Here is a 25,559-nt window from a genome sequence, read left to right as displayed (position 1 = left end):
TATGCAAACTCTGCAAAATTAACAAGATGAAAATTAAGTCAAAGACATGCTTGCACGCATGCATGCCTGCCGGGTGGTGCGTACCTGATTTACTTAACTTATATTAGTGTCAAAAAGGAAGTGTAAGCTAAGACGTCGTATGTATACTCGATGTATGTCGGCTGCTCTTGTAGTTTCGTTCTTTGCTATTACTAGTAAGTACATAATTTGACAGCTTTAAATTGCTAAACGGAGAACCAGTTGTCCCGCACACTTCTGTGTAGGAAGAGTAACAAAGGAGCAGGAACAGTAAGGGTAAGGGGGAGGTTTGGTGTATATAGCAAGGACGAAAAACAAGAAAGAAAGGGTATAGGCATATGTATAGGAAAGAGAAAAACTTAAAACCTAACTGTAAACAGCATCATCATTATCATGGCAACAGTATATCACTTGCCATAGTTTCCAAAAAGCGATGAGAAGTGTCATTTTACGCTTAAACGAGATTGATTTTTTTTTTAAGAATTACTTCATGAAAAATGCTCAAAATAGCGTTTCATAGCTTCTATATTTCAAAATTTTCTGGGACTCATGCCCCAAAACTCCCCTAGCGGCGCGCGCCTTCGGGGTTCAGGTTTTGCCTCGTCCATATCAGAAGTCTGGTTACGGCCCTGCTATGGAACTCACTAGGGAACGCATTACAGTGGAACTCACTTGGGAACTCACTACTGTGGAACTCACTAGGGAAAGCATTACTATGGAACTCACTACTATGAAACTCACTAGGGAACTCACTTCTATGGAACTCACTACTGTGGAACTCACTAGGGAACTCACTACTGTGGAACTCACTACTGTGGAACTCACCTGGGAACTCACTACTATGGAACTCACCTGGGAACTCACTACTATGGAACTCACTAGGAAACGCATTACAGTGGAACTCACTTGGGAACTCACTACTATGGAACTCACTAGGGAACTCACTACTGTGGAACTCACCTGGGAACTCATTACAGTGGAACTCACCTGGGAACTCACTACTATGGAACTCACTAGGGAACTCACTACTATGGAACTCACTACTAGGGAACTCATTACTGTGGAACTCACTAGGGAACGCATTACAGTGGTACTCACTAGGAAACTCACTACTATGGAACTCACTACGGAACTCACTACTGTGGAACTCACCTGGGAACTCACTACTATGGAACTCACCAGGGACCTCACTACTGTGGAACTCACTTGAGAACTCACTACTGTGGAACTCACTAAGGAACTCACTACTGTGGAACTCACCAGGGAACTCACCTGGGAACTCACTCACCTGGGAACTCACTAAGGAACTCACTACTGTGGAACTCACTTGGGAACTCACTACTGTGGAACTCACTAAGGAACTCACTACTGTGGAACTCACCTGGGAACTCATTACAGTGGAACTCACCTGAGAACTCACTACTATGGAACTCACTAGGGAACTCACTACTATGGAACTCACTAGGGAACTCACTACTATGGAACTCACTACTATGGAACTCACTACTAGGGAACTCATTACTGTGGAACTCACTAGGGAACGCATTACAGTGGTACTCACTAGGAAACTCACTACTATGGAACTCACTACTATGGAACTCACTAAGGAACTCACTACTATGGAACTCACCAGGGACCTCACTACTGTGGAACTCACTTGGGAACTCACTACTGTGGAACTCACTAAGGAACTCACTACTGTGTAACTCACCTGGGAACTCACTACTGTGGAACTCACCTGGGATCTCACTACTATGGAACTCACTAGGGATCTCACTACTATGGAACTCACTAGGGAACTCACTACTATGGTACTCACTAGGAAACTCACTACTATGGAACTCACTACTATGGAACTCACTACTAGGAAACTCACTACTATGGAACTCGCCAGGGAACTCACTAATATGGAACTCACAAGGGAACTTGCTAGTTTGAAGATCCAAGATCCAAAACTCTTTACACTGCAGTTTGTAAAACAGCAAGCAGAAAAAAGCAGTTGTTCAAGCTAGCAAGAAAGTCGAAGACCAGGACCAATTTTCAATTTATTGAATGAAGCTGGTAAAAATTGTCACGCTCTGCTATATGTTTGTTTTGGAGCTACTGTTTTCCTGCTTTTTATTGATTAGAGGTTCTTTGTTGTCTTGGTCGTTTTTTTACGTCAATTGTGAGTTTCACAGGTGTTTACACCGAGGATGAGCCTTTAAAGGGATGCAAATGATAAGCTAGTTGTTACAAAATTAGCAGGACCTAGCAGAGACCGAGCCAAAACGATTTACACCGGCGATTTTCGTGCTAAGGAAACACTTATGGAAAGAATTGATGTTCATATTCTTAAACTGAGAAAAAGATAATTACTATAACAACATGGAAATTCTTTACCTTCTATTGCAGAAAGTTCCCCTAGTTCATCGCCGTTCAGGACATTTCAATTCTGCCGCCATATTTGTTGCGTGGTCAGCTGACTCGTTTTAGTAGTTTCCAATCTTTTTCTGTCCGGTTTCCGACCACAAACTCGTCACCAGTGCAAACCGCAAGCAGCCCTGCGGTTAGTCTAGCTTTGCCTTATCAAATAAAAAAATGTTCCTTCCCATTTATTGTATTCCAGCCTTGCCTTAAAATTAAAATAAAGACCGGCCATATATTTGTTTTGTTATAGGGTTTGGTTGCAATATTGTCTGTAATTCATGTAAATAATCCGATGACAACCGGAAGTACAACCCTGCTGAAACAGAAGTTGGTTCGATCCATATATGGAATTACCTTTGCATACATTATCATGTGATCGCTCGTAAACATGGCCGAAACAACGGAAGACTACCCAACGTCCTCCGAAAATGAGGTACGTTTGTTAATCTTTTCCTTTCATAAGCACTTATTGCTACCGATTTATGTTTAAAGCGTGGGCTTAAGTCTTTAACGTTCCCCGAGTTTGTTCCTTGGCAGCAAGCATTTGTTTGCAGTGCGAATTTTCATGAAAAATTCATCGCGGTAAAAAACGCGCATAGCGCGGCAAATGTATGATTTGTGGCATCTTTGTTGTGCTGTCTGACCGAAATAAAAGCCGTGATCTAGGTCATTGCTATCTTGTTATTCTCACCAATGTTTGAAATAAGTCTCCATGTAATTTTTATGTCATAAAACTGTTTGTCTTAAAAGCTTTGTTTTCTTATTGCAAGTAGTAATATACTAGGCTCAACAAAGCATATTGCGCTTGTCAGAATTATTACGTACTGAAATTACAACTATAAAATTAAAAGTTTAGTCTACAAGTAGCTTGTTGGCTAGAAAGTGGTTTATTTCATCAGGAGGGTCTTAAATTAAGTTTTACTTCAGACAAAATTGAAATACACAAGCTTGCACGTTCGAAGCCAAATTCGCTGTCGGGAGTATTTCAAGCTAATTACAAGACTTACGTTCGTATCTTCTGCCCTATTGTTCGTCGAAGCGTCTCTGAACGCTATGTTAATTGCAAATTGCGTCTTGCTTTAATAATGTTTATCATAGACCTAATTTTTCACATCTTTATTTATCTGTTTTCACTTGTGACAAGGCACGTTTTGCCTTAGTAAACAAAAATCGACCGGTAGATCAAATATTGTCGATTTCATACTTTGTATAAAGTGTATAAATATCAGAATCAAAGCATATGTAGGCTTACAAAATAATTGATTGAAAATTCAGAGATAAGGAAAGGTTTAGAAATGAGCCTTTCAAAACACAGTACACCGCATCTTCGTAAACCATGCATGTGCGACAAAATCACTGTTTATAGTCGATTTTAAAATATTTAATACAAATTGCTACTTTTCATGAATTCTAAACTCGAAAAAAAAATCAAAATTTATAGATTTGTGGTGGTATAATCTTGATTCCCATAAAAATAGGCCCTCCTTTTTTACACCAAACATAAATGCAATCAATTTAACTAAACATTCACATTGACATCTTTACTGTCGGTATTTTGAGAATTCTTAGCAAATTTGCATATTACTGTCATTGAAAATTATTACACTCTTAATAAATTGGCATAGCCTTTTGTGCTTTAATCAAATTACACAAGTGTTATAGTATATGTAGAACTTCTTGTATACAATTCATGTAAACAACGATTCCTTTTTGTGTTGTTTAGATGAAAATATGTTAGCCGCATTTTTTGGCAACCGGCAATATTATTTTAGGTGACAATTTTGTTGACATATTTGTCATCACTGATATTTTTTGCACTTATCGCATGGTTGAATGATTACAGCCAGTATAATTATTAGCAGCTAGAATTTTCGTTTTTGAAAAACAAAAAATTCTAGACCTTGAAAGTACTTGAAAATGAACAAGTTTTTATAAATAAAGTGCACCTAAAAATTAAAAGTCGATGTACTCAATGGTAAATAATTGTTTAAAATTGTAGAGACTTTACCAGTATCTAGTGTCATTGAAAAAAACTGGATAATTTTAGGTCCTTAAAGGCCTTATTAAGTTCTTGAGTTTTGGTTCAAAAAAGGATACTAATCCTTGATACAAGTATTGCATAAATATAGGATATCACTTGATCAACCAGTGTTAAACATGGGGGTTAAAAGGTTTTAAAACTGATCTACAAAAGCTTTAAAAGCAATTATGGCAGATTATATTTTTGCTTTGCAAGTAAGTGTTGTGTTTGTTGTCTAACTGCTTCATTTACAATAGCCTGTTCTAGGCATTCGGTTAGTTGAATGGAGCGGCGCAAAAAACAGTGAGGGAAAAAAAATAGGGGAGGGGTGTGGGGAGGAAAAGGAGTCTTAGTCCCCTTACCATTTTTTCGCTCGCCGTTCTTCACACCGCTTCCGAACTAACCAAACGCCTGGAACAGGCTACATTTACAATGAATTATTCAGTTTCACCCTTTTCAGTTTTTGATTGTTTTTATGTTTTCAGACATCAGGCTTGTCAGGTTCCAAAACAAAACAAAAACTACCCAAACTTTTTTACTTTTGAATCTATAGACTTGTCCTGTATCCATGTAAGTATGGTACTACTAAATACTATTATGATTAAAATTCTAACAATAAAAAAAAAAAAACATCTCAAAACGCCCCGGAACCCCAGGGGACTCACTAAGGTTTGAAGCAGGTGGGCCATCAGTGTTTGTCACCTGGCAAATTATCAGAAAGGTCCTACCCTCCTTGATAAACTCAAGTGCTGGTTCAGATTTTTGAAAACAGCAAAGGCAAAGTTGTGTTCACAGCTGGTCAATTTTCCCGGTATCTGGCCTTAATGAAAGCCCCTTTTGTCTTCAAAAAAGCATCCTTGAGCTTCATGTTACTGGCTGTACTTTGTCAATGCTGTGTGATCATGGCAAGAAAACAGACAGCAAATTTTGGGATAACATTACAACACAGCCATGGATTAAATGTGTTGTTCAGAAATGGGGCATACCGCTGGTCTTTGACTGACACCGAATATTGAATATTGAATATTTTTGCTCAGTATAGTGTAGTCATACTATGAGTGTGCATGATAAAGTTATTTGACAAAACATAAGATAAATTATGTGTGGACCTTCATTTGAATGTGAAATATACAATTCAGTTACTTGGTGTTATTTGCAATGTACCGTAAACTTAAACAAATTGTTAATTTGTTGTTTCTAGTGGGGATACTTGAACTACACACTCTTGAATGATCCAAAGAAAATAAAGGTAAGAGTACAAAATTATGGTCTGTGTTACTAGTGCAACTCAAATCTGGTACAAATTAAAAGTGAACAAATGTCTTTTTGCCTCCCTCCCTCCCTCCTTTTCTACCCTCCCTTCCCTCCCCCTTTTTCTCTCTCTTCCCTTCCTTCCTCCCTCTCTTCCCCCTCTTTCACCTTTTACTCCACTTACTATTCATTTTTATCACATTGGTTCTATCAAAATTATGTAGTAGGATTGTTATTTACAATGTTTGCTGTCATCAACTTTGTTCATGCATGTGATTGTGCTTGCAGCATAGTTTCTTCTCATAACAGCCCTTATTTAATGCCTGCTACACACACCTATTTGTAAATGTGTTGTTCTAGAGAATAATCCATAGCCACCCAAAGAAGGTCATTGGAAATCCCAAGGGGAGGGGAGGGGGAGGAGTTTCAAATCCAAAGTTTATACAGGAAAGTATGAAGCTAAACTGGAATTTCCAGAAGGGTGGGAAAGGTCCAAACTATAAAAAAACCTATGGGAGGGGTATTGGATTTTTTTCTGGAACAACACAGTCAACAGTAAAACCTCTAGTTCTATTGATGTTATTCTAACTAATTGTCCAATTTTAATTTTCTAGGATAATGTTTGGCAAACATATTGGGTTGACTTGTGTGGCTCGACACTCAGACTCTACAGGGTAAGAAAATAAGCTGGAATGTTTTCATTCTTGTCTTGTTTGCATTTCCAGTTATAGAAATAAACCTTATAAATTACTTTTACTTGCCCTTTGAACAGGATTTGTCTCTACCCCAAAACTCTGCAGATCATCTTCCTCCATCAAGTCTTGTTGGACCAACAAATGAGGTAAGATATTCACGAATCTCCTGTAAATTGACACTTGCGGTTCACGTACCTGCTGTGCATGTTTAAGTGTGTGTCCGAGCCTAGTGATCCATGAGGCTGCTGTTTATCATCTGTGTGTGTACCATGTGACTACATGTAGGATGACCGTAAAAACGCGTGTATAAGCCGCACTTTTTTGCTGAAATTCTGGGCTCAAAATCATGGGTGCGGCTTATCTACGAGACCATTGCTTTTGAGGGGTGTACATGTAAATTGCCTAGTCTGGGGTCAGAAAAAGCACTGAAAACATTGAGTAAAGTGACAGCTTGTTTACCGGACCGATCACCGATCGAACATGACTCATCCCAGACTTCTCTCTTTAAATGACTGTGTGTTTACTAAGCAATCGTTTTGTATCATTCTCAATCTGTTGTGCTCGTACTATTTCCATTCAAATTTCATCATTTTCCACATTGGACTTTAGCAATTAAGACAATATATCGTCAAAAGAGCATCCTTTTTGAAAGGTATTGGGATTTCAAGTTTTTTAGTTTATATTTTTTCTCAAAATCAAGCTTCAAAGTTGAGGGTGTGGCTTATACACGAGTCTTTACGAGTACTAGTGTTTCTACTCTCCATGGAGGGGAAGCTAGTTCACTGCAGTCTACCCCCTCCCCTAGCATTTCGTTCACATGTACCCATTTGCAGTAATCCATTGAGCAGATTTACAGTATCTGTTAAACTAATTTTAGAATGAAAAGAAAGAAGCTTTTATCATCTTGAAAAAGGGCACAGAAGTAACCATTGTGGAACCTGGATTTGAGGTGAGACAACTGGAAGTTATACATGTATTGATAAATTCGCCGTGGGGAATTTGGAAAAAGACTCAACTAAATAATTTTCACTTGCCACTCATGCAGCACAACACGGATTCTTTGGAGACTTATCACTTTGATCTTTCCTATCCCATTTACAGACACTTAATAATTAATACAGACAGTTTACATCACTGTATTAATATTTAACTTTTTTTTTTTGTTTAGTTGTTGGGTTTTATTTATATAAAAAAAAATCTTTTCTTTATATATAAAATTAATATCTATAGATTTCGCCCCTAATTTTTTCACTCCACTAACCCTTAATTCTTTATTCTATAAGTAATTTAACTTGATAATGATAACATGGTGTCACAAACGTCATTTCATTTTCTTATTGCTAATTTTTCTTCTCAAATGTTTCACAATTTACATTCCTTGACCTTCTTGTTGTTTCTAGCCATACAAGTCCCGTAAGGGAAGATTCAGTGTGAACAGAAAACATGTGTTCAGAGTTTCCTTTACCAGCCGAGGAACAAACTCACCATCTTATCTTTTTCAAGCACCTTCAAAAGGCAGCATGTATCGATGGTAGGTTTTGAATGTTGTAACTGGATTGGTTCTGAAAGATCATACCAAACCCCCTCTCCCTCCCCCCTAAATTTTACATTTAACCAATATTTATAAGGGAGGATTGCAAAAAGTTGTTTCCTCATTAAAAAGTTTTGATCTACTAAAAGATGGAGTGTCCAATCTCTCTTTACATTTGATTGCTGAACTGCAAAGTATTGTTTCATGCAGTGTGTATGTAGAAATAACACACAAACTGTACATGCAACTTCTGTTGGGTTGTCCAATACATGTACTTCCATGTTACCCATTCAAATATGTGGGTGAATAGAGGTGCTGTTGTAGTAAAGTGTCCTGCTTAGGAACACAACTCTAGCATCACACTAGTCTAGCAACTCTAGCATCACTCTAGCATCACTCTAGTCCATGCACAGTACAGAATTTATCCAGACTCTGCCTCACTAACCATGAGTTGTCATTAAGGTTAATGTGTTACTCCGACCAGTAGTATCTAAATACATTCAAAAATCCTCTCACAGAGGGTTTTCGTTTTAACGCCCTCCTACCCCCTCCCCTCTGGAAATTTTGGTTTCGCTTTATACTTATCTTAAAACTTTTGGCCTTTGAGACTCCACCTTCTGATCTCCCCTTCGGAGTTTCCAGTTATATCTGTCATGTGGGTACAGATATTTTTTGGAACTACACTTTTTTTTTTTTTTTTTCCTTTTCCCCCCTTTTGCCGTTTTTTCTCCCCTCCTTTATTTCCCGCGGGCATGCCCCCCAAAATTTACCAACAAAAGCTTAACTTGGAGGGTTGTACACAATGCACACCCCATATATTATGTTACATGCATTCATGCACCATTGTAAAGCTCAAAGTAAATTTATTTTTCATTTTTTTTCCTTTAACAGGATTAGTAAAATTGAAGAGGGAGTTGACATGGCTGACAAACCACAGGTATGAGCACCTTTTCCTCTGACATGGTACTTAGATGTACAATACCACAACTGAATTGTTAACACTGTCATACAGATGACAAACAAGATACCACTGAATGTAAAATTCTAACAGGATCGCCCTTTGCTCTTTTCCTTTGATCATTTGGAATTTTGGTTCTCAGATTAAAGTAAAAAGTTTCTTAGTGATTATAAGGTTAATATTTTGTGTTCAGGCTGAAGGTCAGCGTTTTGGCCAGTAGCTAAAAATCAGCCTTGATGTTGTCTGCAAGGCCATCATACATGATCGCTCAGTATTATCATGGCTTTACTCAAGTTGACCTCTGAGTGCTGTTACATGTAGTCCTGGTGACCGACTTGAACTTAGAAAATCAATATTGATCCACTTTAAAGATGTTTACAAGTCAGTGGGCAAGGTGCCCAAGTGGCACAGGAGCTAAAATAATTTTGTCAAGCAAACCAAACATTTACAATATTATGCATTTTGGATCCTTTTATTTCACTTTTGTAATATTTTGCATGTTATTGTTATGTTGATTTTCATTCAAATTTCCTTTTGTATTCTCTTTAAATTCCTTGCCTGATGGATGGCTGCTGACAACACAGAATGAATCTGCAACAGGTATTTTTATCATTCAAATTAAAGAATGTACAAATGTATAAATTAAGTTACATTTTGTACCCCATTGATTCTGCATGTCTCATTTTCACAGTTCAACCCTAGATTTACTATTGACATTAATGAAAAACTTTTAATTTGTTAAAATTTCCTCTTTGGAAACGTGACAAGTGACCAGCACCATGTGAAAGCTCTTCTTAAACTATTGCACTCATCAACGGTGCATACCTGCCAACCCCCAGAGTACAAAAATCTGGAGACGTCTAGAAATATTTTGCATTGTAAGGATATCGTTTAAGACAATGTATGAATACTCTCTGAAAATCAGACTGGAAGATTTGATAAAAAACTTGGAGGCTCCCGGGAAAATCTGGAGAGTTGGCAGGTATGACGGTGGTCAGCTGTTCAGATACATTGTACAAAATGTGCCATGCTTGCCATTCAACATACACCATGAGACATTTTGACTATTTTCCAACAAAATGAAACTCAGGAATTTAAAACTTTAAGGTATTTCAACAAAAATACTAAATACTGACTGAGTTGAATGGTCATGATTGAAAAAAAAAACCACCATACAAGTATGGCCATCCAGGACTCCTAAGCAGTGCATGCCTCCCTAAATTTTTTTAATTAGACCGTTTTTTGGAGATGTCTGTGGTGTAGAGTTAGAGATATGCAATAAACCCTATTCTCTTTGGGACCAAAAGAACTGACTGTAATATATAGGTGTCAGTATTATGGGGAGGGGGGGGGGTATAAAATCCCATTTCCCAGCCCAAATTTTACCCAAATCCCATTTCCAAGCCTATTCTTTTCCCAATTAAACTTTTTTCCAATCCAAATCCAAGTCCCAGTTCTGTTTTTTCTTTGTTTGTGATTCCCAGTCTCAGTGACCCAAATCCCATTTTCCCTGTGAAAATTTGCCCAAATCCCAGTTCCTATTCTCTCCCTTCAACATCTGTTATGAGGAAAGGTTTGTTGGCTTTATTTTCTCATTTTGTCAAGTTAAATATGTGCTCATTTGCTGTGCTCTGCTTTCTGTTTGAACAAACTGCTTTTACATTGTTCTATTCATATTACACTTAATATTTTCCACTGTTGCCTTGTAAAGCATTTCAACCAATTTCATATCGATAATTATAATTTATTTTAACTGCTGTAAAGCGTTTCAAATTCTGAAAATTGCAGGTAGAGATTATTTGTTCAAGTAGAAACAAAAATTAATAACAACAATAATAAGCATGCCAAATGACAACACAAAATAAAAAAATTACTCTTGTCAATGAAATACCTTTTACGTATAATCCAGTGATTTATAGGACTCCTTTATAAACAGATCAGTCTTATAATTATTGCAATTGATTTAAATTTAATGCTTTGATTGTTCATTTCTGTTTGTAGTTGTTTCTACTCTAACTTCAGCGCTAACCTATTTGAAGAGCTTTTCATTTAGTAAGTTATTTTTGTAGCATGTAAACCATCTGGTCTGGTAATTCAGACTATTGGTAGAATTTTTATTAACACTGAGTAATGCTGTGTATTTAAAAGGCCGTTGATTTTAACTTTCTCTTTTAAAGTTTTGTAACAAACCTTTGAAGATAACATTTCAATAATTTGACATAACTGTAGGAACTGCAGTTATAATGGTTCAAGTACTTCAGTGTAAAAATAACATGCACTGTTATTATGTTATAGAAAGAGTTTGCAAATTTAACCTTTTAACTTTCTTTAACAAACAAAGATTGCACCCTAACCCTCCTAAATCGGACCGTACTAAATAGACTTAATATGAATTTTTTTAACCAGATTAGATTTTACAGTAGCATGCAAGCTGGCATTACAGTGATAAAATTAATAAACCTAATAAACTAAACATGAGTGTTACTAACTGAGCACAGGAGCACGTTAACACACAATGACACAAAGACACCATATATTTTATCTTTATAAAGAGTGGTTTTCACTTGATTGTCAAAAGAAATTTGCATTTTTGGTTTTGACTACGCTTAGTGATCGGTTTAAAAAAACTCGCACCACTTTCTCAACCAATCAGAAGTAAAACCAAAGCCAATCATGACTCGCTCACGCACGTTTTCCCGCGCTTCGCGTCAGCTACGTGCATTTTGTTTCGAGTTTTGATTGGTTCGCTGGACTGTCTGTGTCTTTTGTGATTGGTTTGAGTCAGGATTACTATTATGTATAAGTTTCACGACACTCAATTGAAAATGGCTCTATTGTTCAACAAGGTACAATAACATGTATGAATGTTTTCCATGACACGTTTTGTTTTCAGATAAAAGACTAAAAGAAGCCAAGCTGCTTTCTATGGAACAACGAAGATTTCAAGTTGCTCCGAAAATGTAAGAAATTGAAGTTTTATCATTAAAAAAGAATTCGTTGTTAATTGTACCGTTAGGAGACCCTGCGTAATATTATTGTTGTTGGTTTTCATTTCAGGAGATACCTTGATAGAGACGATATCGACTCCGGAATGGAAGGTAATAATATCTTTTATTACCTTGTACCTTTAGTGCATATGATTGTGACGTCACAATATTTCAGTGGGTGGGTGGGTGGGTAAAACTTTGTTTAAGGTCGTTGCTCTGTATTGCATTGCGCACTCTACTGCACACAATTTTATGCGTAATTAGCGCGCACATAAACAAAATGGCGGCTTTTTTCTATGCGGCTTAGTCCGTGAGAAAAATAAATCATCTCTTTCTCGTAAACGAGTATGGTGACCTATCAATTTTTTCTCAGATTTTGCGTGTAGCAATCACGTTCTTTCTGTAAAACGAAAACAGGTCAATTCCTATATTTGAAAAATAAATTATCACTGGAAACGTGTACTTTGCCAGTACTCGCAAGGGAATTATTAAGGAATTATGTGGTATATCCAAGGTCTTCCTGCTCCTAAACGAATATGGGGACCCCACTTTTTTATTTCAAAATTTAAGTCCCCTTAAGGTAATCAACAAGTAGGCAAAGATTGGTTGAAAATCTATGTTTAGTTTATTTCGGGGCAATGACCTACTATGTAACTAAAACAAAGCTGATTTCCACAAGGGGCGTGTACAATTTTAATTAAATAGTTTTCTGTGATCTAGTGTCAGGGTTTTCAAACTAAGGGCCTCTTTACATGAGAGTTTTCGTCCCGGGATGACTTTCGTCCCGGGATGAATTCATCTCGGTGTCTGGTCATTTTCTTGTTGCTGTTTACATGATGATACATGATTTCGTCCCGGGATGAGTTCATCCCGGGACGATTTCATCCCGGGATGAAACACCGAGTTGAAATGTCATCCCGGGATGAAACGTGACGAAAAACATCATGTAAACAGTCTTTCCGGGATGAAATATAAAGTAATGTAAGCACGGGCGAGATGAATTCAACTCGGGCGGGACGACTTACGTCCAAGCATCCCGGGATGAACACGCTCATGTAAAATGAAATTTTTTTCATCCCGGGACGAAATTCACCCCGGGATGAAACTCAACTCGGCTTTCATGTAAAGAGGCCCTAAGATTTACGTTCCTGTTGTGATAAAATTAATGTGTTAAATTGTACTTTTCGTGTTGTTTAGGTGATGTGGAAGAAGCTTACGAGACTTCCAAGAAATTTGCTGAAAATCCTCATCTGGACATTATGAAGGTTTGTAGCTTTCCGTTAATCTTCACTGTTCTTCTCGCCATGGGACCTTTAAAAAAGTAAAATTTTGAGAAATACAGGGATTTTTCTCTTAACTTATTATCAATAAAGAACTTGATGAACTCAAAATAACAAATCATAGAATTGAAAACAACATTGTAAAGGAATCGTATTACCAACAAGATCTTTGCAAAACAAAATTTTTAGGGAACCCGAACAGAGCTTGATAATTAGAGCCATACGTTTTTTGGTTTGTCGATATTGTAATTCATTTCCGTCTTGACCATCGTCAGTCATCTTCACTTCCTAATGGGTTCCTGTCATTTGTCCAGTTTTCAGTTCTACAAAATCAAACCATTATTGTTGGGTTTCCTACATGCAAGCATCGCATTTTTAAGTTTGTCCATATTGTAACCCATTTCCATCCTCGCCATCTTTAGTCATCTTTACTTCCTAATTGTGTTCCTGTCATTTGTCGAGTACTGTTCTACAAAATCAAACCATTATTGTTGGGTTTTCTACATGCAAGCCTCGCGTTTTTAAGTTTGTCCATACTGCAATCCATTTCAATCCTCGCCATCGGTTGTCATCCTCACTTCCTAATATGTTCCTGTCATTTGTCGAGAACTATTCTACAAACACAAACCATTCTTTTTCATCCTCGCCATTGTTAGTCATCCTCACTTCCTAATTGTGTTCCTGTCATTTGTCGAGTACTGTTCTACAAAATTAAACCATTATTGTTGGGTTTCCTACATGCAAGCCTCGCGTTTTCAAGTTTGTCCATACTGCAATCCATTTCAATCCTCGCCATCGGTTGTCATCCTCACTTCCTAATAAACCCCCCCCAACCCCACTTGTTCCTGTCATTTGTCGAGAACTATTCTACAAACACAAACCATTCTTGTTGGGTGTCCTGTGACTGAGAGATAGTTCTGCTGTACTAAACCTTGACAGTGAATCTTGAAACAGCTCTTTAACGCCATGGAATTGTTTATCATAGAAACGACTGCAAGAGATGGAAGATCTTGTTAAACAGTTGGAAAAAGAGGAGGAGGCGTTCTTTGGCACAAAGGATTCAAACTGTAAGTAACCAAAAACTCAAGAGATTGTTTAAGTATCAAACACTTTAAATTGAAGCACTTTTTGATCCTTCACTTAATTCTCAGAACAAACTTTTAAAGAAACCTATGGCAACCAGTGAGGAGTATTGATAGTTTGAATTTGAAACTGATTGAATTTGAAACTGTCCTCCAAGACTAGGGTTAAATTGTTTAGGAGCAAGTATCACGCGAAAGTTTTTTTTTCTCCCTTGCTTCGTTTCATGGCATTATCTTTTCTTCTCTGTCTCTTATTTGTGTTGGTTCCCAGGAGTTTCGGATTCAAGCCCTGGTTGGGGTCATTGTGTTGTGTTTTTGAGCAAGATACTTTACTCTTATAGTGCCTCTCTCCACCCAGGTGTATTAATGGGGAATGGTGAATTGTTAGAGCAGCAAGTCCGAGTGCTCACAGAAACCTGTTAAAGACTTGCAGAGGGAATAGTAACATTGCTAGTCACTTTTTGCTATACCCCCACCAAAAAACTCCTGTAAGCGCCAGTTTCTTGTTCCACGGGGTCCTGAAAAGGCTTTTTGTTTATCTTCATTCTTGTCCTGAATCCTAACTAATTGACTTATTTTTACCTTCTCAATTTTGTTTCAGTGATGAGAAGATGCGAGTTCCAGTCAACAACATGCAAAGACTACTGTCTAATACCCGGCCATCCACGTACACTGATCCCAAAAGGAACAGAACTAACAATACTTGGACAGTTTTCAAACAATCGTTGGAGATGCTTTGTTGAGCTACCAAGAAAAAAATCCACCGGACTGACAAACGGACAAAACTCGGGATCATCTTCGGAAGTCGAGAGTATTTTATCGTTTGAAATCGGCGACGACGACAGTGTTACGAACACCGATGTTTTAATCGGAAGCGTTCCGAACAGTTTACTCGTAGAGTTAAGTAATGTGGCTGCGTCTAAACTCAAATTTGAAGACGGAACACCCGTCGCTTCCCCAGGGGATACCCCACAATTATCCCCCCTTCCCACGCCCCCTCTGTCTCCTTATTCCCCTCATAAGAACGATCGGGATTCGTTTCCGAATAAACGAAGCTCTTTACGACGATCGATTGCGAGTGAAAATCTCAGCGAACAGGACATCTGGGAACAATTTTGCATACCCTCCCCTCCCTCGTCACCCGTTACGTCGCGGTCAACCTCCCCCTCCCTCTCCCCGTCGTGTTCTCCTGGCGGATCTTTGGAAGATCTGGATTTTGATAATAAAGTTAACAATGAGGATACCAGACCTGAAGAAAATGGACATTACCCTGAAGTCGCCCTTAGACAAAAGAAAGATGGAGGGAGGCAGGAATTAAATGTAAGGAGTCATAGAGAAGCTATTCTAATGGACAGCGATATACCTGAGACGTATATCGGCAGCGACTCAGAAGATGATAGAATGGTTACTGTTATTGATGAAGTTCCACGTCATGAAGCCATGGAGTCTGAGAATGTTGAACAAGAACCTGTTAAAATGAGGGTCAAGAAGGAACAGTCAAAGAGAGATGCTGGTAGGTGGATTTGTAATTTGCAGAAGACCTTTGTACAGCATAATAAACAGTAGGAAACGAAAGAACAACTCAAGAGCTTCCATTTGAATGGTCACACACTAGGGTTTCATCCACATCGCCCCTCCGGCCCTCGTGATGTGCCCCCCACCCCACCCCGATACATTTAACCCTGCTACAGAACTGCATACACCTAGGGTTTCGTCCACAGACTTAAAAGTTCGAACCACCGAAAGTATAATAAACGTAATTAACAGTACCATATAAAAGTACTGCTCAGTAGCTTTCATTTGAATGGTCACACACTAGAGTTTGATACACAGACTTAAAAGTTAGAACCACCTTGTACAGCATAATAATTTTATTACAGTACCGCATGAAAGTACTGCTCAATAGCTTTCATTTGAATGGTCACACACCAGAAATTATGCACAGACTTAAAAGTTAGATTCACCTCAATTTTTATAATAAAAGCTCCACAAAAGTGACAAAACACTACTTTATAAACGTTGCCTTGCAGAAAGTGAATCGATTGGTGAGCTGGCACCAAATTATGCCTTCTTGGTAACAAAGAAGTTACGGCAGCGAGGAATTAGCTTAATTGTTGGATCTTCAAGTTCAGGTAAGAATACCTTAGTAGCTCGTTTTTTCGTTAAGCTCTAGTTAGCAAAGTCTTCTTAAAATTGTACTCACATAACTCATGCTATGCTCAAATCCGAGTCTTACGTTTCCAAATTTCTCCATTTTATTATGCATTTCCATCCTCGCCATTTAGGTTCGACATCCTCACTTTTAATTTTGTCTGGCTGTTGAACAAAATTGAAATTTATTTAGTTCTTTTGTTCAATACGAGAGTCCCCTTTGAAAAGTTAGCGAGGCCTATAGGGTCGTTACTTTCTGAAAAGAGAGAATATTTTAAATAAATTTCTCGTGTGTAATCAATAGTTTTTGTTACGATTGTCAATAAAATTATTGAGTATTTCTTATGTTTTGTCCACAGAAGACGAAGGCGATGATGAAAAAGGTAAAATAGTGTTTTGTGGTCCTTTATCGCTTTTCATTTCCATAAGATTTGCTTTTTGAGAACGTTTTGGCCTCTTTCTTTTGGTTTTTCAAACTTCTCAGCGCTCAGCCAACTCTTCTTTGAACGTTGTTGCATTACAAGTGTTGCGCGTACTATCGCCCGTGTTGAACTCATGTCTTCTTACACGGGAGGTAATACGCGCAAATAGAACACTTTACAACTTTCAATGCAACCATGTTGTGAGACAAGTTAAAGGAAGCGACACCCTTATTTTTTCTGGGCCTTTAGGCAATAAATTAAGGAGCGTCGAATGTTATTACGCAGGGTTTCTTTGATTCTGCTACGTTGCAATAGTGTTTGTAAGCATTGCGCTGATTCAAAGTGATTTCAGAGAGTTTTCTTTGACTTGAATTACATACATTTTTACCGAAGATGCGCCAGCCATACTTCTTTAATATTTCTATTTTTTTTTCTTTTTTAACTGTTGCAGGGCGTCCTACAAAGTTGTCGCGAAGGTAAGTTGAAAGTAGTTTGATTTGCACTTTAGGAAACAAGGACCACGGGCAGACTTGTCAAGCGCGGAAAAATGTCGGGTTAAAAACCAACTCAAGGTTGGCTTTGAATTCGCTCCTGATTGGCTGAAAATTTAGCGTGTTCGCGCTGATTGGCGAAAGCACGAGTTTATGAACCAATCAACTTCTGTGCTGGGTTGTTCAAAGCACGATTAAACTAAACCAGGATTAGCGTGAATTTTATTTTCAGTTTTTTTATAACTGTTTTTGACGTTTTCTGTTTAAATGGTTAGTCTTTCAGTTTTTACTTTGACTATTTAATCTCAAACTCTACAAAATATAACAAAACCTTTTTACATAAGAGAAATTATACCTTATAATCCTGGGTTAAACCAACGGTAACCTGCTTTCGAACAAGGCAACCGTTATATTACACTTTAATTTATTTAACGATCAATGTTTGTTTCAGACGGCTAGACGAGGAATTCTTGCAGTTCGAAGGAGAAGGAACAGAACAGGGTATGCGATATCATTTTTTTTTTTTAATTAGCCCTGCACTGATAGCTCTTATTAAAAGTGGCCTAATGGTTAGTGCGCCGGACTCCGGGTCGAGCGGTCCGGGTTCGAGCCCTGGCCGGGGTCTTTGTGTTATGATCTTGGGTAAGACACTTTACTCTCATAGTGCCTCTCTCCACCCAGATGTACAAATAGCCCCCGGTGAATTAATGCAAGGGTAGCCCTGTGATGGACTAGCATCCCATCGAGGGGAGAATAGAAATACTCCTAGTCGCTTCATGCCACGGAAGCTGGGTAAAGTTCTGGCGATATGAGGCACTATGACCCAGTACATTCCGAGTGGATAACTTGTAGTGCGTTATTAGACTTCATTTTTGTTTTGTTTGTTTATTTCTCCAGGTATTCGACCATACTCTGCATTTGTACCTATGAAAAGGGCAGGAATCACCCTAAGCACTGGGTTTGTAAATTTAATTTTGTATTTCATTTCTTAAGGCGGAGAACAAAAATTTAATCGTGCTATAGACCTACTTGCCTTACTCGCCGACATTGTTGCAGAACCACAGAGCTAGTAGAGAAAGTTTAGGAAAGAGCTGGTGATTGTAACCTTTGAAAGGCGCGGGAAAGTTGCAAGTGCCCTTTCAGCCGATTGGCTGACAAAACCTCATCTTAGCTCTGATTGGCTAGAATATTTTGCACACAAACTTCGCGCTAAGCAAACGTGAAAATCATCAGAGAGCTGATGTAATGAGATTAAGGGAAATGTCTACTTAATCGAAAGCAGTGGTTTTTGCATCTGTCCGTTTTCAATAGTCGGGCAACTAAATTACTCATATTCCTTCACAGGGTCCAAAACTTTGTCCCTCGCAAGTCCACGAAGGACGAGCTTCTTCGAGACTATTCGTCACCTCCCGAGAAGCCTCCGATGCTCCGCTCGAACACGTGCACAACAATCGAGAAGCTGGGAGACTGGAGGTTAGTCGAACAAGTTCACGTGAAGATCACGTGCGTTATCATTATCACATCACGTGCGTTATCACAACATCACGTGCGTTCAACCCATATTTCTTATTAATAGAAAGTAAAGCGTTTTTTTTGGCGAACTTTACGGAATGAACTTAAATTAGTGATTGGTTAGGGGGTTGTGAGAAGTATACACAAACATTTCATTCTTTATATAACACATTTATCTTCGTGTTTTCTTCACTTTCACAGCTCACCAGAGAACGCTCCACCCATTAATCAACGCAGGACTCTTCAGTTAAGCAAAGAAACCTCAGCAGGATTTGGTTTCACTTTGCAGGTATCAACAGTTCTTTAAATGGGCTATTGCATTTAATATCCGCACCCCCCTGTTGAGGACAGGACTTTTCAGGTCTTTCATTCTTACCCCTAAAGAAATCCATTAAAAACGTCTAAAATGCCTTAAACCCCAATGAAATTCTTTGAAAATGTGCTAAACCCTCACGAATTCCATTAAAAACGCATTCTCACTCCTAAGAATTCCATAACTTTTCACCCATTCCCCCTGAAGAATTCCCTTATATTTTTGTCTTACCCCTAAGGAAATCCACGGATTTTTGCCCTTACCCCCGAAAAAAATTTTATGCAAAAATTTTATGCAATAGCCCAATTACCGTTTATAGTGAAATCCCAAAATAACGAATCCCTTTATAACGAATTCCCCGATATAACGAACGATATTTCACAGTCCGAGCAAAGCTACTAACAGTAAAATGTATTGGATCAGAACCCCGGTATACGAACCCTCCATTGTAACGAAGACATTTTCCCAGCCCCTTGGCACTTCGTTATATAGGGGTTGTTATGTATGAAAATAAACGCTTAAAGCTTTTGAGTTTGAGACGTTTCTGCGCCTCACATATCTCCAGTTTATCATAAGCACATTGTTAGTGCATATGAAACGAATGTGTTGTATTGCGAACTATTTTTGTTTGTTGCAGACGTACGGGATCGTTCAACAGGAAGGCCAAGTGGAGTACATGACTTTTGTTCTGAGCGTAGAGGAAGATGGGCCTGCGTACATGGCAGGCCTGAGACCAGGTGAGCCCTTAGTGTACTCGAATTTAACACTCCAACACGCCCCGCCAATTCCCATGTTTCCGACCATTTTCCAGGTTCGCCATTACACCAACTACCCATTCCTCTGCAACCGACTATGCCTCCACCCCTCACCCCTCCCCCCTCCCCCGATTTCCGTAGTACTCAGTATTTTGTAGCTTGCATGTGGAGGTCAAAAGTACCTTATTCTTACTAATTTTCGCGCGTAATTAATTTAGCGAAAATTCAGGAGCCGAATCTCGGGAGTATTATTTTTCGCGATTGCAATAAAAAATTAGAACAAAAGTGTATTAAATTTCGCGATTTTGTCAGTGTTTTATGGATCAGTCGTCAAAGGTTTCTGGAAATATACAAAGGTCTGGCTCAATGTAACTACAAGGAGCCTGTAAACGGAAACTGGTAACTGTACTAAAGAGGTTTTGATCATTTTATAAGCTGAACAAAACAGTAATCAAAGGAAAGGTGCTAGTCAAAAACAAGACGGAAAGATACTTTTAAGGGTAGATAGTTGCAGTTCCAAACCTTGTAATGTTTTATTGTTTTGATATATAAGATGGTACAATATTTCGCGTGTTTAAATTTCACCCAATGTTTTTTTCGCGTGAAATAAATTTCGCGATTATTTTGAAATCGCGAAAATCGCGAAAATTAGCACTCGCGAAAATCAGTAAGAATAAGGTCAGAGAGGGGGCGGAAGAAGGAGACGATAGGTCTTGACAGGTTTAGAATGATAATGGGTGTTGGAGTAAGGGAAAGCTGGTTTAGGGTAACATGAGAGTCGAAATCAGAGAGATTTGGAGGAAGGGGGTTTGAAGTTGGGAAACGGCAACATGGGAATTTGGGGGAGTCTGAGGCGCAGATGGAGTTGGAGTAAGTTACGGCATGTTCTCTGTTGTGGCTCTGTATTCGTTTATATGATACCAGCAAACCAGAGCAAGTCATACGGGTGCAAGTTCACCCCGGTCGCTGTACTCAGTCGAGATCTCCGTTCCGCTTTGAAAACTCGGGTCGTGTTGAACGTGGGATGAAAAAAAATAACCGTGTGGAGTTTCCCATCATGTGAACGAAATATGGAATCACGTAAATATGTTGGTATGCAACTCGCACAGGTACTTGTTTTTACCTGTAAACATCCCCTTAGAGGAGGCTTTGTTGCAAAGAATATGGGATTTAGAGGAAGAGAAAGAGAGTAAGTGCCTTTATTTATTTATTTATTTATTTTTTTTTTGGGGGGGGGGGGGTGGGTAGGCCGGAGGCATTGCACAGTTTTGCGACTCACTCACGTCGCTTTATCACGATCTTTTGCTCGGATGGGTTTGTCATTTCTCACGTTTTTCTTCACGTTCTTCCATTAAATCATTTGATGTTTGTTCGCAGGAGATATCATTCTAGAAGTTGACGGTACAAACGTGGAGGAACAGGATCATAAATCGGTGGTCACGCTGATCCATCATGCTTCTGTGTCAGTCAGGTAGATTGAATAACAATTTCTTCTTACAATACCAATACATTGTGAAACAGAGAGGCGATGAGAAGGAAACATAATCATCAACAGAAATCAGAAATGCGTGGCGATCAGCAGAGGGGAAGCCTCGAGCCAAGTGGCCCATACTTGCCGGAGCTTATCCCGAATTCTGTAGCATTAAGCGGCTAGGAATATTTCTATACCCCCCTGAATGGAATGCTTGTCCATCACAGGGTACTCCCCCCCCCCCCACCCCAGCATTACGTCGCCGGTACCCATTTATAAACCTGGGTGGAGAAAGGCACTATGAGAGGAAAAATGTCTTGCTCAAGAACACAACACAATTACCCCGACTAGGCCTCGAATCCGGACTGCTCGATCCGGAGTCCGGCGCACTAACCATTAGGCCACCGCGCCACCCATGTGGCGATCAGCATGAAAAGCACCCGGGGTTGGGGGGAAAGCAATTCTCCTAGCCACTTTATGCTACAAAAACCAGCAACGTTATCACCGACAGTCGTTTGTCACTAGCTTCTTGAAGACTGTTAATTACAGTTTTTGTAATGATAAAAGGACAAATGCGATCTTTAGTGTGATATCCGATGAATTTGTAGCTGTAAGTAATTTTTTGTGTGATTGCTCTCACTACTTTGCTACATTGACTGTTGGGCGCCAGTGTAGGATCGGCATACTCGTAAAATGACCTCTGATGAAACAAATGCTCATGGATTGACTCCTTCTTTCTTCAGACTGGTTGTGGTATTTGTGGATGCGCTTAGAAGAATGAAGATGAACACAAGGTTAAAGCTACTCCAGGTAAAAAATTTCACTTTCTCTTCAGTTTGTTCTGCTACTGCTATATTTCTGTTTTTTGTTAGGTCCTGTATCTTTGAGTTTATTTAACAACTTTAGTGTTTTGAGCGTTGTCTTTGCAGAGTAGTAAATATTAGTATACACTAAAACAGTAAATAGCGCTTTTGGCGCGCGCTGATTGGCTACTCAAACTCGGAATATCCTTTGCTATTCACCTCCGAGCAACGCGCGCGACAAAATTGCAATCTTTGAAGGGGAAAAACTAGTCAAAAATCATTCTTTCGGGCTAGACTATCTCACTGTTTTTGTATATACTAAAACAACTATTCACCTTCGCCGCTCGGTAAATATCCACCACTAGCCACCTCCACTTCGGTGAATAGTTGTTAAGTATTCGTGGTGTTACTGCAATGAACGGAAAACGCTCGAAACGTCAGCGTTCCAAATTGGCTACGGTGGTTAATTTTCCTTTATCAAATTCAAGTTGATTTCAATTGCTAAGCGACTCAGCACAACCCTTTCCTAAGGTATTTAGCCAATGAACAATAAATATCAGTTAGATACATGTGTATTTTGTTTATTTCTCAAACAGGCTGAACTTGCGGACAAGGAACTCCTATTTGAAGAGTTATCCAAGAAAGAAGACGACATACTCAAAGGTTTCTAAAATTTTGATAATTGTTATAACCTTCAATCTCAAGCAACAAAATTCAAAACCTCTCATTTATGTGCATAGCAACTGCCTCTGTAATGTGTATCCACACCCTTTACCCCTTTTCGCTTTCAGTGTGGATGCTGGCAAAACAACACTCGCAGGGGAGGCAAGATGTATCAAAATTGAACTAAAGTATCGGTGTTTCAACAATCACGACCAGGCTTATAGAGGACAATTTGTACCGTTTCTTAATGTTCTCCTCCTACTGAATTGATTCTTTGAAGGAGTTAAATTAAGGATTGTGCACTTCAGTTATAAAAATGGACCAAAGCTTTTTCGATTTTGTCGTTCGTAATCCAGTCTTAATAATCCTCGTTCCTTTTTGGTTTGTCATTACATAATTGCTGTTTTCCCAGCTTGGTAAAATAATATAATATTACTTTAAGGTTTCGGTCAATTTGAAGGAAATTTTGTACATGGCAAAAATTTATCAGTCGGGAGAACAAGTGCCAGTTTGGTTTGAAGCACTCGAGGAGTTTCCGAATTCTAATTTCATCCAATCAAAAACTAGCGCTAGCGCTTGCAAGTACTCTGAAAGCAATCCCGCGAACAAACACGTCATGTTGCTAAGGGGACTCAGTCCCGTCTCGGACGCACGATTTCGTCATCAACTGGTTCTTTTATCTCCGAATGTTATGTAATTGTTGTGGGAAAATTGGATTTCAATCAAGGCCCACTAATCACATGATCAAATGCTTCATTCTCATAAACGTCATCTTTTAATGTCTTTTAAAAGTTAAAAGAGAATTTAGTGACAATTGATCACCATTAAAATTTCTTTGTCTTATTAGGAAAAGGAGTTGATTCTATGGACCTCTCTTTACTGGACTTAACACGCGAGAGAACCAGTTCCTACCTCTACACAACAGAACTAACAAGCTCCTTCAGTAAACAGTCTCCAAACGTCCAGGACAGTCTTTTTCAATACCGTCAACCAGTGCAGGACAAGGTCACTCGACGCAGGTCCCTCCCGGACCAGGCCGAGCTGGGCAAACAACGAATCGCTTTGACCACTGGCTCGGAAATATTACAGAACTTTTCTTCGCCAGACTTGAGCGCTCAGCGTCGTGGCAAACCGAGCTACAAGCTGATGAAAAGTTTCCGAAAGAAGAAACCTTCTGAGGAAAGCTCGAAGTTTTACGTGGAGTTCGACTTGGACGATCAGAACTCTGGAAAGGACGAAGATACCGGAAGTGTTTATAGCTCGGCTTCCAGTGTATTTGAGCCAGCGATGACCGCTGCTGAACCGACATCAGCGGCAAGCACAAAGGTTGCACCCAGGACTTTAGAACGAGAAGATCCGGCGACGAACAATTGGAGATCTTATAATGGGGAACCGAGTACTCTTTTACGCGGTGACGAGCAAAACAATCCCAATGCACTTCGGGGATCTTCGGAAAATCCCGGTGTATCGAATGGGAGCCGAGTTGCTCCGGGAGTCGCCGAGATGCAAAGACGGTTAGCAAAATCCTCCTCATCAAAAACATTGCCTTTAAAATCTGCGAAACCGATAAAAGATCGGCCTAACGGGGACACTTTCGACACTAATGCTCTTCGAAGGCCAGATTTACAAAAGGCTCGCACGTCACCTCGGCCCGCATCCTATTTGAAAGCTATGGACTCGGCTGGGGATAGGCCTCTTATTCCTAAAGATAGGAAAAAATAACGTTGAAGAGAAAATGGAGCTGGTTAGAACAGCTACGAGGCAGCCTCGTTTCCATGGACACTCATCCCGCCTCACCCTGGGAACGAGGTTCATGAGTCAACGCGATGCTTTTGCTAAGATAAACATGTGGAAGCATGTGATAAGTTAAAAAAGATGTAAACGGGGATTTTAAGTTATCGAGACTCCCCGTATGCTAAGGAAAAGCACAACAGGTGGCCGTTCAACATTTGCGTATCTGTTTTTGTCCACTGACTATGCAGTTTATTTATATAAAAGACGGGCTTAACTGGATAGAATGATAAAAAGAAAGAAAAAAACGAAGGGAAACATTTTCCGCGACAACCAGAATATCCTTGTTGAGAATCGTCTGAGCCCGCGGTTTTCAATAAGACTGTTGCTAAGCACCATGACGTAACATGATGACGCGGGCTAACGTAACAACAAGAATCGGAAAACTTTCGGGAGTTGTACGAAATTTACGAAGATCTACCGAACATGGCACTGGAATGTACCAATTGAGCGAGGTCTTCAAACGAGCCAAGCGTTGCGAAATTTTCGAGGTTGTTGCCCTCGTGACATCAATGCTGCGTTTTGGATGAATTGTGCTCGAATTGTGCAGGAATTATTGAGAACAAGGACTTGAATTTTTTTATCATATTTTATAGAAAATGAATTTTCCACAGTTTTGTACCAAATTAATAGAAATTAATAATAATGAAGTTCAAAGAACTTGTGAGCAATGAAAATGCAATGAAAATAAATAGCAGTAGTGAAACCAAATAACTACTAGTTCATATAGATAGACTAAATAACTTAATATCTGAAATACATTTCAGAATAAAGATTTCACAAAAACGATTTGACTTGGGTGTTCTTCTTATCATAGGCACTCTTTCCCCACCTGGGTTCTGCCCCTATATAAAGCGGGGGAGAGAGAGTTCCAGGAGTGGGCTAAGAAAGGATCAGCCAAAAAAAAAATCAAAAGGACAAGAAATCTCTGACCTTTCCGCTTTTTTATGGGCTAG

General features: G+C 39.1%; 2 protein-coding genes across 3 annotated transcripts; one reads left to right on the top strand and one right to left on the bottom strand.

Moving 5' to 3' along the window:
* Positions 1–216: 216 nt before the first annotated feature.
* LOC144629724 (uncharacterized) lies at positions 217–2,793 on the bottom strand. The gene is made up of 5 exons (XM_078487942.1): positions 2,782–2,793; positions 1,672–1,756; positions 1,381–1,437; positions 925–1,016; positions 217–255 (listed from the first exon to the last, which is right to left on the bottom strand). The coding sequence occupies exons 1-5, from the start codon at positions 2,791–2,793 to the stop codon at positions 217–219; spliced, it is 285 nt and encodes a 94-aa protein (XP_078344068.1).
* On the top strand, positions 2,777–25,386 carry LOC144629485 (uncharacterized). 2 transcript variants are annotated; one of them, XM_078487698.1, is made up of 28 exons: positions 2,777–2,860; positions 4,933–4,954; positions 4,989–5,017; positions 5,649–5,696; positions 6,313–6,372; positions 6,471–6,539; positions 7,271–7,342; positions 7,794–7,924; positions 8,816–8,861; positions 9,467–9,482; positions 10,884–10,934; positions 11,776–11,842; positions 11,940–11,980; positions 13,067–13,134; positions 14,135–14,216; positions 14,833–15,748; positions 16,266–16,363; positions 16,742–16,765; positions 17,250–17,280; positions 17,747–17,796; positions 18,193–18,253; positions 18,640–18,768; positions 19,009–19,096; positions 19,758–19,857; positions 21,253–21,346; positions 22,090–22,156; positions 22,746–22,812; positions 23,660–25,386. In XM_078487698.1, exons 1-28 carry the CDS (start codon positions 2,816–2,818, stop codon positions 24,532–24,534), a joined length of 3,447 nt encoding a protein of 1,148 aa, XP_078343824.1. In that variant the 5' UTR covers positions 2,777–2,815; the 3' UTR covers positions 24,535–25,386. The 2 variants fall into 2 exon arrangements, with proteins under 2 accessions (XP_078343824.1, XP_078343825.1); XM_078487699.1 differs by lacking the exon at positions 10,884–10,934 and having other exon boundaries at positions 2,778–2,860.
* Positions 25,387–25,559: the final 173 nt, after the last annotated feature.

This window comes from Oculina patagonica, chromosome 11 (assembly GCF_052425735.1).
Source record: "Oculina patagonica isolate OP01 chromosome 11, crgOcupat, whole genome shotgun sequence".
Classification (NCBI taxonomy): Eukaryota; Metazoa; Cnidaria; class Anthozoa; order Scleractinia; family Oculinidae; genus Oculina; species Oculina patagonica.
Note: the sequence above shows the minus strand (reverse complement) of the source record. Positions and strands in the feature narration are given on the sequence as shown.